Raw genomic sequence first — 15,602 nt, 5'->3', positions numbered from 1 at the left:
TCCACCACAACAGTAGTGAAATTCTCACTATCTTTTCAAGTATAATATACACCAATTCTCAAGGATTCTACTTAATGTTATCAGGGACAAACCAAGTTTCAACATAAGCTTGACTTGGCTAGGTAATTTTCTAGACTCTCAACACACTAAGTGTTCACCCAACTTAGTAAGAGATACCTCTCAGGTACATGATACAAAATAGAAATACAATCAAAAGAGATAAGATATCAATTTTGGCTTTTCTCTCCATGTTCTTCTTTTTGTCTTTTCTCTCAATGACTCTTTCTTAATGCCTCACTTATATACCTTTTACTACTGAATAGAAACAAAGAAAGATACAACATACAAACAGAATATTCAATAATAAACCATGAAGAAGATGACGTTGAATAACTCAAACTCTATAAGATTAACTCAGTTTCTAATCTCTCAAACATAGCTATTTATCTTGGTGGAATGCTCCATTTTGTGTAAGTGCAATGCTTCTAAGACTTCAAGCTTTGATTTGTGAGATTTCTCTCAATTCTGATTTTGGGTTCTCTCTTCTTTTTTTTTTTTTTTGCGAAATTGAAGTGATTTCTTTATGGAGTTCTGTAGCCAACTCTAGGGTTTACAAAACAAAGTCAACTTCTTGAATCTTGAGCTATTTGATGATTTTCTTTCTATTTCTTCAATCAGACCATAAAATCAGCAATTTGAAATCAGAGTTTAAGCAATGCAGCTTCATTGGTAATAGATTCTCAATGGGTTTGATAAATCAAAATTATTAACCTTGTGTTTTGACCCCAAGTTTTAATATTAGCCATTGATTCACAGCAAAAAAAAGTAGCCACCACTTTTTTTATATTACTCAAAATGGTTGCTCAGAAGAAAGGAGAAATCATCAAGTAATTGACTTGCATGTTAATAGAAATAATTTACCTTTTCTCTTCTAATTATACTTAATTTGTTGCATGTTGATTTTGATTTGACCTAACTTCCTTGATTTGCTTTTTTTTCTTTTGAGTTGGTACTTAGTGAAAAAGTGAAGCACCTTTTTCTTCTTTAATACTCAATGAAAAGGTGAACCTTTTCTTTCTTCTTTGTATCTTACCCGAAGCAATATAGCACCACTAGTTGAGAGTTTTTTTTTTTCTGAATGACAATAGGTTGGATTATGGACTCATTTTCATTTGGTAGCCTTGATTACATTTGATTCTTTTATTTGGGTTGCTTATCTTTTTTGTTTCGGCTTTATAATGAAATACGGACCTGTAATGTAAGGCCCACATCGGTTGGAGAGGGGAACGAAGCATGCCTTATAAGGGTGTGGATACCTCTCCCTAGCATGACGCGTTTTGACGAGTGAGTGTGGGGGGCTTCGGCTAGCATCCCTATCGTCAAAGGCAAAACCGTGAGGTCTTGTGTGTCAAAGCGGACAATATCGTGCTAGCGGGTGGTCTGGGCTGTTACAGATGGTATCAGAGCCAGAACCCGGATCGATGTGCCAGCGAGGGCGCTGGGCTCCCTTAGGGGGGTGGATTGTAAGGCCCACATCGGTTGGAGAGGGGAACGAAGCATGCCTTATAAGGGTATGGATACCTCTCCCTAGCATGACGCGTTTTGACGAGTGAGTGTGGGGGGTTTCGGCTAGCATCCCTATCGTCAAAGACAAAACCGTGAGGTCTTGTGTGCCAAAGCAGACAATATCGTGCTAGCGGGTGGTCTGGGCTGTTACATGTAACACTAAACCCAATTAGACTTTTAACCCAACTACTAACATATTTGTCATCAACATTAATTTTAGTGTTTTCTAAACTCAACAGATAGGTAATTATTTTTTTTAATAAAAAAATAATTAGTAAATGATATTTGAGTCGATAATTTTGATTATCAAAATATTTTATGTTTATCTGAATTGGTAGTTCAAGAATTAAAAATTATAAAGTTAGATGTAAATTAATTTACTATTGCTAAAAATATTTAGACTGCTGCTTTAATGAAATTACTAACATTTAAAACACAGCATGAATTTTAAAATAAATTCATTTAGAATGGACCAAAATAAAATTTACCAAAATAAATTAAATTTGAGTATAATTGAAAATAGGAGAAATTATACTCACCTTTTTCTAGAGTAAATATATTGCATTCATTGATTTAGAAATGAGAGAGCATTGTGTGATGTAATTAAGTTTGAAGTAAAAATCTTATACTCCATGAAACATGACGAAATCTCGTTTGTCTATGTCATGTTTACATTGACTTTCATAAAAGATGTTAGCATCATATGTATAAGGGAGGTCAAACTTTCATATTACAAATATATAGGGATACATACATACATAGAACAAAAATAGCATGTTTACATAACAAAAAATCAACTATCAAATAAGCTATATTGTAAATATATAGAAATATTTCGTGTGTTTGTATTTGCAGTGTTTAAAAGTTAAAAATATTTTTAAGAATCTTAAAGATAGTTTTTTAAAAATTAACTGTATTTATTAAAAATAATAGTCTAATATTATATGTAATAAATATCTAAATTTATTATTATATTTAAATTTATTTAAAATTTAAATATTATTTTATTAATATAATTGATATTTATATTTATGAATTTTTTAATTTAATTTACTAAATATAAATATTATTACTTTTAACAAATTATCTTTCAAAAGTCAACTTTAATTAAAAAAAAAAAATTATGAACCCAACCCTAAATATCCCACTAATGTAGGTGACATGTTGGACACAATTCATGGTTCCACCAGGACCAAGTTGAGCCGCACCACATTGTCCAATGTTGAGTACAGTGATCATCACCACCGCCTTATATTATTCTGCAAATAAATTACATCCGCTTGCTAATTTAATCATTATTACAAATAAACTGTCTGCGTTATTATGCGTTATTGTCAACGAATTATATTATACTTCAAATGATATAGTCTTTATATTCATTTAAAGGTCACTAATTCAAATCTCACTCATAATTTAAAAAAAAAATCATATGCGTTTATTTGCAACAATCCATATCCAACAGTCAAACTAGTAGTAATCTCCTCTCATAGGATAGTAACTGCTGCATGTTGGTGGTTTTCACATGTACGAATTCTATGGAATTTTTTCGTGATTATTTATGTGTGCGTTTAACATATAGCTAGGTATATATTGTTTTATAATGATAGTTATAAGAAAAAGGAAAAGTATAGGGTACCAACATATTATCTGCCAACTTCTGCCAACTCTTATTTATAATTGTATTTCATGGAAGTGTGTTCGTGGATGTGTCTAATAACTAATATATTTTAAATACATATATAAAGAGACACATCCAGAAAATATATCTATAAAGACACTTCTATTAAACACAGCAACGTAGCGGAACCGTAAGAAAAATCCCAATAATTAAAAGTTATAGAAAAGTTTAGGGGCAGCAATTTTGTTAAATTCTGGCCAGTATGTAACCAGCAAAAAAAAGTGAGTCATTGGATGAAATCTCACACCATTAAAACTATTATTGATGGCTATTTGATGGCTACAAATCACAAAAGTTGATGGACCTAGCATTTGAACACATAATACTGTTCAGTTTACTAAAATTAAGGTATACGACTAATTTCATTTCTTTTTTAAACAATTCAATACCTCAATTTGTCTCCAAATAAAAAAAAAATCTAAGTAACTATCACTTTCTGTTTTATACTAAAAATATTATTGACTCCGGACATTCTCAAGTTAAGTTTTTATTACCTGCAACAACTCGTAATTTGTCGCTTCTAATTTTACCACTTGCTTCTGCTCATATAAGTATTTCGTTGAAGCCATAGGAATATAAATATAGAGAGATGTCACCATCCTTAATTCTCACACTCTCTTTTCTCTTTGATGAATGCTGATTTAATTAGTTACACACTTTTCACTTACACTTAACCCTACACAACATAAATTCTCAATTTCCGAATTCACTCACAACCTGTACGTGCAAAATTGATGGAGTATTGTGAAAGAGAGCAAGAAGGGAAGCGGTTACACGACCCTATAATAAGTCGGAAGAAGGCGGAGCGATGCGTGTGGGTGCCGGGTCCAGTGATAGTGGGAGCAGGGCCGTCGGGACTAGCAGCAGCAGCGTGTCTGAAGGAAAAAGGCGTGGCAAGCGTGATTCTAGAAAGATCGAATTGCATAGCTTCTTTATGGCAGCTAAACACCTACGACCGACTTCGCCTTCATCTTCCAAAACAATTCTGCGAGCTTCCTCTCATGGGATTCCCCTCTAACTTCCCCACTTACCCTACCAAGCAGCAGTTCATTCGCTATCTTGAATCCTACGCCGAGCACTTCGCCATTCAGCCCAGGTTCAACGAGGCTGTCAAGGAAGCGGAGTTCGATTCCTCCTTGGGGTTCTGGCGAGTGAAGACAACGACGGCGACGGAGTTCGTGTGCCGGTGGGTTATAGTGGCGACAGGGGAGAATGCGGAGGCTGTGGTGCCTGAGATTGAGGGGACGGGGGAGTTTGGCGGTACTATAAAGCACACAAGCTTGTATAAGAGTGGGGGAGAGTTCAAAGGGAAGAAGGTTTTGGTGGTTGGCTGTGGAAATTCGGGTATGGAAGTTTGTTTGGATCTTTGCAACCATAATGCCACTCCTTCTCTTGTCGTCAGAGATACGGTAACAATTCTTTCCCCTTATTTATTTATTTATTTTTTTTCTTTTCTTTTTTTGATAAACATCCATTTAATTCTACGGGAGAAACAAAAAAACAACCAAAACTTATTTTAATTAGTATTTATTAATTATTACAACAATTAATAAATATTAAATAAAATAAATTATTGCTATTTTTAACTAATTTTCTTTAACTATCCAACATTTCTGTTTATTGTTTATGGTTTAGATGACCATACAATATAAAACGTATTTTTTACTTGTGAAAATTAAATTGTCAATTTTACGACATTTTAATGGCTAAAATAGTAATCTAGTATATTTTCTTTTTGGCTTCTTTTTCTCTTCTTCTAAAATTATCTGAATAAAAACTTTTGAATTTTTAGTAATTTTAGTTAATATTTATTTAGTATAAATATTAAATTATTTTTTATAAATAAATTTTATTAATCCATATTAATTATATATATAAATTTTGATAAATACGAGCGTAAATTATATTTTGATTTATGTGTGTAAATTATGTATTTTTTGGTATAAATTTTTGTAAATATGAATATAAATTATTAATGATCAAATATTAATCTAAAATGACAATATTTGTTGATCATATATCATTGTTGGTTTCAGAAAATAGATATATATGGCAAGAAAGATTGTATAAGTTATTTTGGTTAAAAAAAAGGTTTACATACATTTTCCTTCGCTTTTGGAAGTTAGAAGATTGCTAATTTAAGTAGCAACAAGACACTCCACTTTTCTTTTGAGTGTGTGTGTGCGTGTCTTTTTGTTATATAAAAACTGGTAGCTAGTATGATATAATTTGTCAAAATCACTAATTACTAATAATTCTTAATCAGAAACATGCAATTTGCAATCCTACTTGTGCTCATTCTATGAAGGAAAGTAGAAAAAGTAATCATCAAATGTTTAGCCCTCATCTTTTGTTATGTTTTCGTTGTTGTTTTTCCTTTTTTTTTTTAATAAAAAAATGAAAAGCTCTTCTGGCAAATTACTAAACCCACGTTTCATTGATCTTATTCTCTATTTGTGGCTTCAAATACCAATAGATTGATCAATAAGGTGACTCATCAGGAAGCATTAATTTTTTTTTCATTTTTTTTAAATATTAAGCATTATTATATTATTGATTTTGAGGGCACCATAAGTAGTACTATACTAGTATATAAGAATAATAATGTTATTGAAACATTGATATTTCACTTTCTTGATATTCTCATCACGCACGCGCAGCATGGGTTCGAAGCATACATAAGATAGCAAGTGATTTATAAAACCTTAGGATACTTTTTTCCCCACTTTTCTTTCTTTAATTTCTTTGCTTCCCACGATTTTATTAGCAAAAGTGACACTCATTCAATTCCATACTGTATATAGAGAAAGAGAGCGTGGCCTGAAAAAATTTAAGGCCTACCAATAAGTTCCATAATCCTCACACATCATAAGCTCCTATGACACCTTTTACTCCTTTTCTCTTTCCACTTTCTTTTTCATGAAGTGAAGCACCTGTCTTCACTTTTATAATTTAATGAATTTCTGAGCTGTGATGATGGAGAAACACTTGGATGTTCTCTCAAATCAGAATGTTCGGGAAAAAAAATTGTTTCCGTTTTCTATATATATTATAAAATCCTAAAAATAAACACATGAAAAGTGAAAATAAATGAAAATTATAAAATTATATATAAGGTTTTTTTTCGTGGATCCTAAGTTATTGAATTGATGAGTTTGACACCATTTAATTATCTTATGTAATTAAATATGTAACTTATTATTTTGTAATTTTATGCATGTAATATTTATAATTATATATCTATTATATTTAATATTTAATTATTTTAGAGATTATTAATGAATGTAAAATATGATAAAAATATTAACTAAGGAATAAAAGATAAGATAACTTTTGATTGCTTTGGACTAATTTTTTATTGTTTTTTAAAATATAGGGTTTTTGTTATGAGTAATTTAAAAACATTTTTGTTATTGGTTAATTTTTAAGTTTATAAAGTATAACATGAAAACAAAAGCTTAAAAATAATTTAAATATTATTTTTATGAAAAATAATAACTTTTAAAACATCAGCAAGTATTATCAAGGGTTCAGTTTTAACTGCTTCTTAGTAAATAATAAGTATTATATTATTTGTAACTAAATAAATTTTAACTCTTTATTTATTATATTTTATATCAATACTTTATATTTAAAATTTAAAATCTAAAATTTAAAGAGTTAGAATATTTTATTTTTTATTTTTTTAACCTTTAATATATATAATAAGTTAATTATAGAAAGTATTGTACTTCTTGCTTTCTATATAGCTCATTAGTAGTTATTAAGATACTCATGAGTAAAAATTCAAAGAAATACAAAAAAAAAAAAAATTTTCTCTATATCATTATGATGATACTTTTTTTTATTTCTACTTTGTTGAAGGTACACATCCTACCAAGAGAGATGCTGGGAAAATCAACTTTTGGGTTGTCCATGTGGCTGCTCAAGTGGCTGCCCATACAACTTGTTGATCGCCTCCTCCTGATCGTGTCATGGTTGATGCTCGGCAACACTTCGCGGTTCGGATTGGATCGGCCTCCTTTGGGTCCCCTTCAACTCAAGAACCTGTCCGGAAAGACACCAGTGCTTGATGTGGGTACCCTTGCCAAGATTAAAAGTGGAGATATTATGGTACTTTTTGCTTGCTTCTTTTTTTATCATCAAATTACATTCAATCTTAACTTACCATCATTATTGCTCTCATCTTTTGCATTTTAATTTCGATATGATTGAACTAATAACTGTAATATAAGAGATTTTGCTAACTAGTTAGGTTTTATCAAGTTTAATTACGAATCAGCAAAATTTATAGTTTATAGTTATCACTTTTAGTTATCAATTCAATTTCTTTAGTCTAAATAATCTAACAAAATACTTTTAGCTAATACTTTTAAATATTAATAACTAACTACTAATCAAAAATAATAAATTTTACTAATTTTCTAACATTTTTTTAATTATATTCTCATATGCATGAAGTATATGCAAATTATTATATTGTTAGTTTAATTTATTATATATTTCTAATTTTATGTTAGACTAGTTAAATTTATATTAACCAGTGAAATTTATTGATACATAAGTGTCTATTAATTAAAAACTTCAACGCAAGAAGGCCTACTGGGGGTGGTGGTGGTTAATGGTCGTTTATGTTTATAAGATACAATGAATAAGTGAATTTCAAAATAAAAATATTAATTTATCTTTCTACTTTTATTTAAAATTTTTAAAATAGCAAAAAATAACTAAATAGATATAACTTAAGTGTTTTTTTTTTTAATAGTATTTATTTTCTAAATATCATACAGAAATATATATGAATATGATACGCTTAAAAAATATAATTGAATGTTCTAATTAGATATTGTGCGGCCATCTAAACCTAAACTTAAAGTTTTTTGTATAACTAATTTTTTTTTTTTTTAAATTAGGAGTGAGACTTAAATTCAAGATCTAAATGAAGATGAATAAACTAAACCATTTTAGTTATAGCTTGTTGGCTTCTTATAACTAATCTTAATAGCATTGCTTTTTTTTATTATTATATTTCTTTTTTGAATCTCAACTGATGAACTAACATTTTGAGAATATCTCGTCCATAATTTCAATGAAATGACATTTCTATTTATTCAGTTTTCCACTTGCCCTTTTTGAATTTGCATCATTGTGTTGTGTTTTCAATCAAATCATTCACATGGTTTTAAGGATCTCCAAGATTTTTCACTATTAGAAAAGTAAATCGAAGGAACCATCATTATGTCAATCATGTCTGGTGCGCGTAATTATGTTCATTAGTTTTTTTTGTCTGATCTCTGCAGTCTACTTAGTACCTTTCCATATTAGTTGTATACATAATACATGAAGATAGTTAAAATTATTTCATATTACAATTTACAAAAATATATTGCTTTATTTTTAAGGAGTGATTTATTTTAATCAAACCAAATCAATAAATTTTTTTTTCTTTATATTACAACTAACCACTTCTTAAAAGATAAATCATTTTTTCTTGAACCGTAATACGAAAAATGCCAATTATTGAATCTGCATCTTCACATGAAAATAATTCTAATCATCTTTACACGAATAACTACTTAATTTTATTGTTTGAAAAATTTAAATCAATTTCCTATTTAGATAATGATTACTAATATTTGCTATAATAAGTATAGAAATGTATATCGAGTTTTATTTTTCTTTTGAAATGCTAGGCAGTTTAAATTTCTAGTGAAAAATGAAAAGTTAATTAGTATATTATCTCAAATATAAAAAATGTTAGTGATTTAATATTTTTATTTATATTATAGTTTACAAATAATTAAAGCATAAAATGAATTAATTAAAATAACAAGTGAAATTAAACTTTGGGTGCAGATACGTCCGGGAATCAAGCGACTAAGACGTCATACGGTGGAATTCGTTGATGGAAGGATAGAGAACTTTGATGCAATTATATTTGCAACTGGTTACAAAAGCAATGTGCCCTATTGGTTAAAGGTATGTCACTACAATGTTTTCTCCTTTAACTTTTCCCTCTTTTCTTTTTAACCAAGCATTCAAAACTAAATTCTATGGTAATATTATTTAGATTCTACATCTAAATTGGTTACAAAGAATTTTAGTTTCGACATTTTAGTTTTTAACAAATTTTTATTTTTTAGAAGTCTTTAAAATTTCTTGAGTAAGAAATTTCTAATAAGTCTTTAAAATTTCTTTAACATTGTTCTGGATTACTTGAGTAAGAAATTTCTAATAAAATTTATTATTAGATAATTAGATCTTCAAAAATACATTCTAATAAAATAATTCTAATGGAATAATTCTCAAAATTTTGTAGTAAATAAAAATTTGTTTGGGACCTCAAGATCAGAAATTATTTTTAATATGGAGATAAAAATAGTGTTTTGTTTGAATATTAATATTTGAAGTGTATTATAGTATTGTTTATTGTGGATGTGTAAAAAAGGATGTTCAACACGTATTCTGCGTGTTGCCAAGATGTTGACACATGTCCAATACGCATCCTGTGTATTGCCTAGCTGTTGACACGTATCCAATACGCATCCTGTGTATTGTAACATGCACTCTGCGTGTTGACTCTCCACCTCCAAAATCTCCCTACCCCTATCCGTAATTACACTAAATAATCTCATTTTTAACAAAAACACCAAAAATTTTTTCATATAAAAAAAAATTAGCCCCAAAGAATTCCATTTAAAATTTTTTAGAAATTAATTTAGATATTTATTCTATTATTTAATAAAAACAATTATGTTCAGGAAGGGGATATGTTCTCAAAGGAAGATGGGTACCCTAAGAGGCCATTCCCAAATGGATGGAAGGGAGAAAATGGTCTTTATGCAGTTGGTTTTACCAAAAGAGGTCTACTTGGAGCATCCATGGATGCCAAGAACATAGCTGAAGACATTGAAAGATGTTGGAAAGCTGAGGCAAAGCATAGTACTTTTTCTCTCTCACTTTTGCCACAATCAGTTTCATGAGGAGAGGGTGGTAATTAAAGTTAATTCATTACACATGTTGGACATGGAGGATTTTGTTTTGGTGCATCACACATACATGTGCACTATGTTACAAAAAAATTAAAGTGGTGCTCCTCCAATCCATATATGTAATTAAAAGTGGCCCAACAAAAAAGAAAGAAAGGAAAATGGTGGGAAACTAAGCTTAACTTTCATGGATTTAACTGTCAACTTGGCTTTGAGAATGAGATGTTGAATTGCAGTTGAAGCAAAGAAATTAAAGGCCTTTTTCTTTTTGGAAAACAGCTATATGGACATCTTGTACAGTGCAATTAAGGGAAACAAAAATGATGAAAGAAGGTGGTGGTGGTGGCGGTGGCTACAACAGAAGAGGTGGTGAAGAAGAAAATTCTAGAATTGTTTAGTTAATATGTTTGAGAAAAATGTGATTGTTGATTAACTTTTTTTTTATGGGATTTATTTTTTTGATAGTAAGGTATAAACTTTTTTCTGTAATTTTTAAATTATATGTCTTGTCCGACTTTAATTTAAATTTGAGCTTATTTGTAAAAGTATTACATAATCAGAAACATATATAATCAAAATTTTAATTAAAAGTTAATAATAATTTAATTTAATGATAACATGTAATAATGAGATCCTCTTCTTCATCTATTGACCGAAAATAATGTCAAAAAATTTTGGAAATAAATTTAACTAACATATATCTTTAATTTACATATTTAAATTATTATTAGTACAAATTTTTAAATTTTGTACTTTAATAAATAAATATATAATAAATACATAAAAAATTTAAATTTTATCTATACAAACTTTTTAATAAGTGATCTTAATATGGGTAAAAATAACAAAAATATTTTTTTATATAAGTAGTAAATGATTTTTGTATTTAGCAAATGACATGTATATTTAATCTAATTGATAATTTTTTGTAAAAATATTTGAATAATAATTTAAAAGATACACAAATAAAATCAAAATAAAATTCGATCTCCAGTCTTTTTTTTTTTTTTTAAATTTTGATCATTCACAAAAAATAAATTCATCACTTGACGTAAAATCACAAAAATAATTGTTTTATCAAAGATGTCCCCGCCTTAATAATTCTCTTCCTTCCGCTAAACTAATATTCACGAAAATAATTTTTCTGGCATGAGTTCTATCCTAGGCTCCTCTTAGTTGGCCATAAAAGGAGAGAAATTGATAAAAAAAAAAACAACTTCAAACTCATCTTATCTAAGTGATCTTCCCGCATTTGAACAAAGTTATTGCTCTTTCCAAACCAAAATAAAAAACGATAGTATTATTGCTCTTCCATCATCATTTTAAATTGTTCTTGGAATTTAGAGCTATACAATAAATTATACATAAAGTTATAACCTTTTTATTCACATAGAGTATTTCATTGTTTTATTTACAATAAATATATTATTGAGTTGAAGTCATCAACTAGTGTGTAGCACAAGCATTCCAAACCTTTTTACTCCTCTGCAAAATTTCGTCCTTTTTGGGCTTGAGGTTTGGAATTGTGACAACATATTTGGACATGTCGTCATAACACTGCTTTCCCACAACATTTACAAGGTTAGAACAACACTTTCAGGAACGGTTTGATTACCATAAATGTAATATTTTACCCATAGAGACGAATAAAGTATAAACGACAAGGTATAAACTAGGAGCTTTGAAAAAGAATCTAAGCAAAAACGAAAAAATAAAAAATCATGTCACACTCGTACGAATAAGCATAAAATAGATAGGTAAGATTAAAGAAGGCTAAAAACATAATATACAGATCAGAATTTTAAAACACATATCAAGCTTTAGACTGGACCTGCGAAACTAAGACCGGCCAGAATATTTAAATATATATTTTTATAAAACCCAAAATATAACTCAAATTATAGAATAAACACCTGTTTCTCCAAGTCAAACTCTAGAGGGACAAACATAAAGTATATACAGAAGAGAATCTATATACATATATACATATCATAAATATAAAATACAACATCCTAAAATAACCAAATTTCGCTTGCACAGAAAACTCCAGACGTTCAATGAGGTACCTCTAGACCTGCACGTTCAATGAGGTACCTCTAGACCTGCATCTGAAAAACAATAGAAATATGCATAGGATGAGAACCGGAGATTCTCAGCATGGTAAAGATGCCCACATAATTAATATAAGGGTAAAGTATATTTTTTGTCCTTTAAGTTTGACAAAAGTTTTAAAAATATCCTTAAGTTTTATTTTGTTTCAATTTTGTCTCAAAAGTTTTCGATTTGCATAAAATATACCCTTGACGACAATTTTTTTAAAAAATTTAAAATCAATTCAACAATAATTTCATAAGAATAACCCTCAACACAAGCAAATCAAGCATAATTTTCATGTATTATTATTAGATTGGTGTTAAATTTTTAAAAAATTTAGCCGTTGAGGGTATATTTGATGCAAATAGAAAATTTTTGGGACAAAATTAAAACAAAATAAAATTTAAAAGTATTTTTGAAACTTTTACCAAACTTCAAGGATAAAAAATATACTTTATCCTTAATATAAAAGGTCCCGGGAAAGCCAGAAGCATTCCTAGAACACCGACACTCGGATTTCAGCTTAAAGGTCCAACTAAACCAGAAATTAAGTAAGTTATCTAAGGTATTCAAGTTCTAAATCTAACTTTAACCTAACACTTCACTTTCTGTCTTCTCCAATTCTCCGAATCACCGGTGGTACAGCTCCCTCCTACCTCCGCCAAGAGGGGTATCTCAGAAAACATACACATGCAATTCAAACAAGAAAAACACAGACATATGTGTAATTACAGCAAATGGAACAAATAGCAGATAAGCATAGTTAAGCAATTAAGCAAACCAAAACAATGCACACCCAAGTAAAACATACAAATGCACATGATGTATGTCTATCCTATGGCTAATGAGTCTTATCTGTTGGTTATATTGCCAACTCGACATGTCCTGGTAGTTAACCATTGAACAGTTTCTCTGTGAACACATCTCCAAACTCAAAAATAATATCCATGGAGTCAAATTCCAAACTCAAATATAATCTTCTATGGAATTAAACTCCAAGCTCAATAATATTGCATGGAGTCAAACAACAAGCTCAATAATATTCTATGGAGTCAAACTCTAAACTCAAATATAATATATATATATATATATATATATATATATATATATATATATATATATATATACCCATGGAAAAACCCGGGAAATTAAAGTGTTCGGTCATATCTTGCGACAGAGGGTCAACGAATAGTCTCAAATATACAAACCACACAATAATTTTTTTCTTTTTAAAATAACACTTCAAATCAAAACTCTAATTTTTATAGAAATTTTGACAGTATCTCCTCTAAACTCAAACTTCTGTCACCCTTCAAGAGTCCCAACTACTAAACCAAATACCTTTCAGTCATTCAAATCATTTCCAGTATCAAATTATTTCAAAACCAAACCAATTCCAATATTAAATCTTTTTCCAAAACCAACCAACTCCAATAGCAAATCATTTACAAAAACCGAACCACACATCATATACCATATACACAATCCATCAATAATTCATTCAATTTATTCCTATCTTAAAGGTCTTCTAGCCTAAGTTTTCACGTGACATTAAACATTAACTACGAGAAACCAAAACCATACCTTGACCGATTTCTTCCTAAACTCGGAACACCTCAAAAACCTCTCATTTCACAAGCTTCAAACTCCCAAACATCAATTCCTCAAGCTTAATTACCCGAATTTCGTTCCAAACCGCCCAATTGAACTTCAAATCAACAAGAACACCATCTAATTCATACAATATCACTATAATCCTCGTAGGGTTCACTAATTCAATAATCCACAAGGGTACAATAGTTCTTTACCTTACCCATGGATCAATTGGACAAAACCTAGTGATATTATCCACTGCTAGAGTTCACCTAAACCATCAAAATCATTCAATTCCTCAATACCCAAACTCTAAAATCACGAAATTGAGGAGAGAGATAGAGAATCAGGTAAGAAATGCAAATTTCTTACCACTTTATTTAAATAGAATTGAAAAAAATTTCGAGACGAATACGTGACCGCTGACGACTCTTTAATCGGAACTCTGAATTAAAAGTTGTGGACGATTGAATTTTTGGAGACGTTAGATTTTTTTTCTTTACGTCGATTTCTCTTTTCTCCACTCCACAACCAGAATTTCCCTTTCATTGAGGGAGAAGTGGCTGAAGCACTTATAAGAGAGTGAACGGATTGGACCCTAGGCCTAGTTTGGATTCGGTTTAATTAGTTCGATCTATTAATCTGATTTTAGGTTAAAATTTTTAAAATTAATGTCAAAATTCGTATTTTTAATATTTTTACTCCTCTAAATTATAAAAATTAAATTTTTTAATTCTTTTGAATAATAATTAATTTATTAATTAATTATTTATTAATTTTTACAAAATTTACAATAAATTACACTCGAATGAATCTCGTCGCGACAATCTTGAGCTACCTTTTGTGAACAGCGGCTCAAATAGGATTCGTATATTGCAAGTGATGATGGCTCAAATAGGAATGTGGAATGAAACTCCACTTTTGATGAACAAAGAAGTTGTGGAGTGTTGCCATGGTTCAATGCTCAATTATCAATGCCTCTTGTTATGTCAAATTCTTTGTTGATGATGATTTGCAAAGTCGGTTTTATAGGGGATAGACATACAACTCTTTTATTTGCATGATTTGGTTCAATTAATTGTGACATGAAAACTTATAAATAAATGTGAAATTTTCATAACTTATGTCATTATTAAATATATGCAAGTTTGTTTCAACAATTTAAAAAAAAAAAAAAACTAACTAATACATAGCTAAGTCATCTTCTTTTCATTCTCTATTTTGTTTATGTAGAATGAATTTTGGCTGTTACACTTTGCTATTGTAAACCGTTATTATTAATGTTCTTTTTTTTTCCCCCGAAACGCACTTAACACAATAGGTTGTGTGAATTTACACAAGCCACCCGGTGTACATCTTGAGAAAAAAATAAAAGATAAAAATAAAAATAAAAATATTATGTCCACATAAAAGATTAATTATTATATATTTATATTTAATATTTATTTTTAATATATATTTTATACAGATGCATAATTTAGTGATTAATTTTTTGTAAGAGCATAATTATAAATAATAAAATACTCCTTTCATTTAATTTATGCAAAAATCAGAGGCAGAATTAGACTAATTATTTAGAAAATCATAATTCAAGTGTCTAAATAATTTTTTATAATAAAAAATATATTTAACGAAAAGTGTAAATTACAATTTATAATTTTTGTGAAATATAAAAGTTATTT

The 15,602-nt window shown here is 29.2% G+C and overlaps 1 protein-coding gene across 1 annotated transcript; it reads left to right on the top strand.

Annotated features, from left to right (window-relative positions):
• The first annotated feature begins 3,714 nt into the window (after window positions 1-3,714).
• On the top strand, window positions 3,715-10,850 carry LOC112755442 (indole-3-pyruvate monooxygenase YUCCA6). The gene is made up of 4 exons (XM_025803536.3): window positions 3,715-4,653; window positions 7,109-7,357; window positions 9,101-9,223; window positions 10,006-10,850. The coding sequence occupies exons 1-4, from the start codon at window positions 3,979-3,981 to the stop codon at window positions 10,225-10,227; spliced, it is 1,269 nt and encodes a 422-aa protein (XP_025659321.1). The 5' UTR covers window positions 3,715-3,978; the 3' UTR covers window positions 10,228-10,850.
• The last annotated feature ends 4,752 nt before the right edge of the window (window positions 10,851-15,602 follow it).

Source organism: Arachis hypogaea, chromosome 16 (genome assembly GCF_003086295.3).
Source record: "Arachis hypogaea cultivar Tifrunner chromosome 16, arahy.Tifrunner.gnm2.J5K5, whole genome shotgun sequence".
NCBI classification, from domain to species: Eukaryota; Viridiplantae; Streptophyta; class Magnoliopsida; order Fabales; family Fabaceae; genus Arachis; species Arachis hypogaea.
This window is presented reverse-complemented; position numbering and strand designations above follow the sequence as displayed.

Bases quoted from the DNA above. Each gene is read 5' to 3' on its own strand.
- LOC112755442 (XM_025803536.3), top strand. From the start codon at position 3,979: ATGGAGTATTGTGAAAGAGAGCAAGAAGGGAAGCGGTTACACGACCCT. The intron at 4,654-7,108 runs GTAACAATTCTT...ACTTTGTTGAAG, and splicing joins CTCTTGTCGTCAGAGATACG to GTACACATCCTACCAAGAGA. The intron at 9,224-10,005 runs GTATGTCACTAC...AATTATGTTCAG, and splicing joins ATGTGCCCTATTGGTTAAAG to GAAGGGGATATGTTCTCAAA.